General features: G+C 47.7%; 1 protein-coding gene across 1 annotated transcript; it reads right to left on the bottom strand.

Annotated features, from left to right (window-relative positions):
- Nucleotides 1-319: 319 nt before the first annotated feature.
- Myf5 (myogenic factor 5) lies at nt 320-2,265 on the bottom strand. The gene is made up of 3 exons (XM_041677282.1): nt 1,765-2,265; nt 931-1,006; nt 320-510 (listed from the first exon to the last, which is right to left on the bottom strand). Exons 1-3 carry the CDS (start codon nt 2,263-2,265, stop codon nt 320-322), a joined length of 768 nt encoding a protein of 255 aa, XP_041533216.1.
- Between the last annotated feature and the right edge of the window lie 2,060 nt (nt 2,266-4,325).

Genomic DNA, 4,325 nt, shown 5'->3' with positions numbered 1-4,325 from the left:
AGATCTAAATTCCAAAGTTATTTTGATGAGCAATATTTACATTATATATGTATAAGTTAAGAATTACTATTCGCAACTGTCAGTTATTACCCCCATCAGAAAAATAGTTTGGGAATTATGAATCAAAACAAAAGGAAGCAATAAATGAAGACAAAGAGAAAGATCAGGAAGAGGAGAGGCCATCATTGCAAATGTGACTTTCAGTTAAATACGTTTTCTTATAAAGTGGCAAGATAATATTTACAACTGAACAGCACATATTATCCACAACTTGTCTTCCCTTCGGACATGTGGGGCATCCTTCCTCCTTGGTGATAGTTCATAATACATGATAGATAAGTCTGGAACTGGAGGCTCCTGGGGTTGCCGGCTGTGAATTGGTGCTAGCAACTGGAGAGAGAGAAGCTGTATCCTGGAGAGACAACTCGCTTCTCTCTGCAGATGTGATCCGATCCACTATGCTGGACAAACAATCCAAACTGGACAGGGAGCTTTTATCTGCTGCACAGGCTAACAGTACAAGGAGAAAAGTGGTTAAGAAAAAAAAAATTATCCCCACACAGACAGGTTTGCTTACGCTGCCCTTTAAACTGCAGGTCAGCACCTTTGACAACGTAGGTCAGGTGATCACAGAGGGCCCGATGTAAAAATTTGCTGCAAATATCTAGCAATTCCTGAGGGTGGGGTGTGGAGGGCAGAAGACCCCTGGCAATATTTCAAGCAGGAGGGAGTGCGTTTGTGTGTGCGTGCAAGCATGCGTGCGGTATGTCTGTCTGTCTGTTAGTGTAATTTGGAAAATGTGTGTTTACTCTGTCAAAGCCTCCTCATGTGAGCCATCACTTTCATTCCTTTTCCCTGTTTATTTGCAAGGGCGGACTGAGTTGCAAGACTGAATGTTCCTTAAATGTGTCTGAAGTCATCAGTTCTTACCGTTTGATACATCAGGACAGTAGACGCTGTCGAAGCTGCTGTTCTTTCGGGACCAGACAGGACTATTACATTCAGGCTGTAACACAAAACACACAAGAATGTATTTTCAAGCCTCTGGCAGAAGACATACAGACCGAGGGTGAAATTGTACCGGCCCCTAGCTCAGTAAACTGACTGCAGTGAGTTCGCTTGCTCCGCAGCAGCACTGATTTAGGAAGGGGCTGCCGTCTCTAAATCGCCGGGGCACCAAGGTCAGTCTCCTTGCTGGAAGAAGAGGAAAACAGAGGGAAGACCATGGGATCCGGCAGCAATGTGCACTGGGTTATAACCATGCAAAATGGATTGCAGTCAAAGAAAGCCGTGCTAACGTTGCCTGGGAGAGAACACTTTCCCAGGGCAAAAACACGTTAGAACCTGGCAACACCGGAGCAGATACCCTCGGAAAAACATGAACCAACATTTTCTTCCAAATCTTGGCCTCGGAGCAGGGATCAGGACCATGCTAGGGATTCTAATTCCTCAGAGGTATAAACTTGGGGTAGCTGTATATCAGGGTCCACGGTGATACATTTTGTAAATAAAAGCGATAACGCCTAATTAATCATTTAAATTAACCTGGGGTACATGACAACCTTTTACTAGCATGTAATACATACAGAACTAGCTAGAAAATCACAGTAAAATCTTATACAAGTTTTTTTTTTTTTCCTCTTTGCATCTTTCTGTGAATGTGTCTCTTAAAGCAACGGTCCCACTGTACCTGGTTTAGGTGAGATACGAGGATTTTCACACAGACCAGGGTAAGAGAGAGTGGGTCTTGGAGTTGTGGCTTACCATGCCATCCGAGCAGTTGGAGGTGGGGCTGGTGGGCTCCGAGCAACTCTGTCCAGGCAGGCTGTAATAGCTCTCCACCTGCTCCCTCAGCAGCTCCTGGAGGCTCTCGATGTAGCGGATGGCGTTCCTGAGGATCTCCACTTTGGGGAGCCTCTGGTTGGGGTTGGTCGTGGTGCACCTCTTGAGCGTTTCGAAGGCTTGGTTGACCTTCTTCAGGCGTCTGCGCTCGCGCATGGTGGCGGCCTTGCGTCGATCCATTGTGGTGGACTTCCTCTTGCAGGCTTTGCAGGCCCACATGAGGCAGTGACCAGCCTGGTGGTGGCCCGTAGGTGCTCGCACGTGCTCCTCATCGTCTGAGCCCTGCAGCTCAGCTTTGTGCGCTCCAAAGGCAGCTACCCTTGGCTCAAATTGGTCCCCAAACTCACCCTCCGGGGAGGGGATACAAGAGCTTTCGTAGAAGTACTCAGAAGGGGAGAACTGGCAGCCGTCCATCATGTCCATTCTTCAGAGAGGCAGGTGGGACACCTGAGTTCAGCCGAGAGGGAGAAACGGGATTCCCTGGCTGCTGCAGGCCAGCAAATCCCAGGCGGAGCTCGGGGGTTGGGATTGTTTCTCTGTAATTAACAAGGACAGATGCCTGTTGGTCAGGGTCGGTCATTGGCTGAGGTTGGGGCTCTTTATATATTCTTGGGGGATGGGAAGGGAGGCTGGTCCCCGTAGCTGGGCATTATTAGCATATCCCACCACAACCCCCACAGGGGTGGTCTGGCCAAACCTCTGCCTTCCTTCTAGAGACAATTTGCTGTTTACTGGCCTCTTTGACAGGCAGGGTTTTAAGGCAGTCCAACCTGCTCAGTGGCCTTCTGGCTATTCCAAATCTTGGGGTCCCTTAAGGTGGGGAGGGGCGCTTCTTGAAATCAATCACCCTTTAACACTATCAGCGGCAACATCACAATAAGGCATTAAACTCCGTATTTCCATCTGGCACCAAAAGGGAACCCAGAGTCTGGAGGAGTTGCCGCCTTCCTGGGGTGTTGGGGGTTGTTCCCATTTTCTTTACCGTTTCTTTATTACCTGGTAATAGTTGCCACATTGAAGTGACATTTTCATTCATGGGGTGAGCCTCGAGTGTCCTGTTTCAAAATTTGTTTGCTAAAAACTCAAGGAGTTCTGATGAGCTGGTTCTTTCATGGGTGCGACATTCGCTGGGGCTTCCTTTTCAGGCCTGAATGAGATCATATTTTTTTTTTCTGCAGCTCTATAAAGGAAATGTCATCAGGTGGACCAGGTGACCCTTCAGCATCCCGTCCCTCCCAGCTTTCTTCCTTGCACATTTGCCTGTTGCTCTCCCTCTGGCCGGCCTAGGCTAGTACCTGCACCCAGAGATTCCCACGCCTGTGGCGGGGAGAAGGCAGAAGTCCAATTTCTCACAGTAAACCCCCTTCCCAGTGTGGAGTGGAGTTTCCTTTCTCCTGAGTTTTCTGCTCCGCCCTATCAGTTCTACAGACTAAACAGCCAGCCAGGCTTCAGGCTCGCTAATTTTCTGCTTTCAGGCCAGCTAACACCGTTACAGATGCGTCCCAGCTGCCGCCACAGAGATCCTGGGCTAGTGTAAAATTTCCAGCTCCTCTAACAGAGTGACTTCACACACGCTGGTGACAAAAGCCTTCCAGAAATGCAATTTGCAGACAGGTCTTTTTGAAACTTTGGTGGGCCCAAGACAAAGGGGGAAGCTAACATTCCAAAAAATAAAAATAGAGCCTATTCCTCAGTTTTTTTTACAGTCTCTCATCCACTGTTAAACCATTTTCAGATCTCTTGAAGGAAGCTGTGCATATTCAGGAAACACCATTACTTGGGGTGGACACAAGTTCTCTGGGGCTTTGGACCTCAATTTGTAGCCCCACTGTAAAAAAACGGACAGTTCGCAGTTAGAGAGTCATCTAATTGATTAAGTGCTGTGGTTCCAAAGCGTCTCTCTCTCTCTCTCTCTCTCTCTCTCTCTCTCTCGCTTTCCCTCTCTCTCTGTGGAGGGGCACTTTCTATTCTGAAAATGATGGCCATGGTGGTGGTGATGATAATGATGATGGTGATGATGGTGATGATCATGACGAATCAAAAGTCAATTTTATAAAGCAACCATGAATGACTGATCTGGTATCTACAGGGACCTGAAAAATTGTAGCTGTCTGTGCAGGCAAGCACTGCAAGGAAGGACCTGAAGGCCAGAGTTCCAGTGTCAGTCACTGTACTTGCTGGATGTGTCTGTCTCTGTTCCCTCTGACCTGGACTGTCACCTTGAAGACAGATTTCTGATGAAAACCAGGGCCTGTCTCACACCCAGGGTCTACTTAATCATCTCGCCAATGAGATCCAACTGTACCTTAACGGGGCCTAGTTACGAATGTATGCCTTTGAAACGAATGCAGTCTTAGGAAAACACCAGATTAAAAACCCTGAAGGCAAGGCTCCCGCTTCATTTATATGGATGCACATAACTGTACCCAGGAGTACATCATTTTGGGGAGGTAGGTATTCTCATCCTCAAATCCACAGCAAGA

The sequence above is a fragment of the Microtus oregoni genome, unplaced genomic scaffold (genome assembly GCF_018167655.1).
Source record: "Microtus oregoni isolate MIOR12 unplaced genomic scaffold, Mior012 000001F_ref0000356, whole genome shotgun sequence".
In the NCBI taxonomy this organism is placed as follows: domain Eukaryota; kingdom Metazoa; phylum Chordata; class Mammalia; order Rodentia; family Cricetidae; genus Microtus; species Microtus oregoni.
Note: the sequence above shows the minus strand (reverse complement) of the source record. Positions and strands in the feature narration are given on the sequence as shown.

Bases quoted from the DNA above. Each gene is read 5' to 3' on its own strand.
- Myf5 (XM_041677282.1), bottom strand. From the start codon at position 2,265: ATGGACATGATGGACGGCTGCCAGTTCTCCCCTTCTGAGTACTTCTAC. The intron at 1,007-1,764 runs GTAAGCCACAAC...TTTGTGTTACAG, and splicing joins CCAACTGCTCGGATGGCATG to CCTGAATGTAATAGTCCTGT. The intron at 511-930 runs GTAAGAACTGAT...TTGTACTGTTAG, and splicing joins CTGTCCTGATGTATCAAACG to CCTGTGCAGCAGATAAAAGC.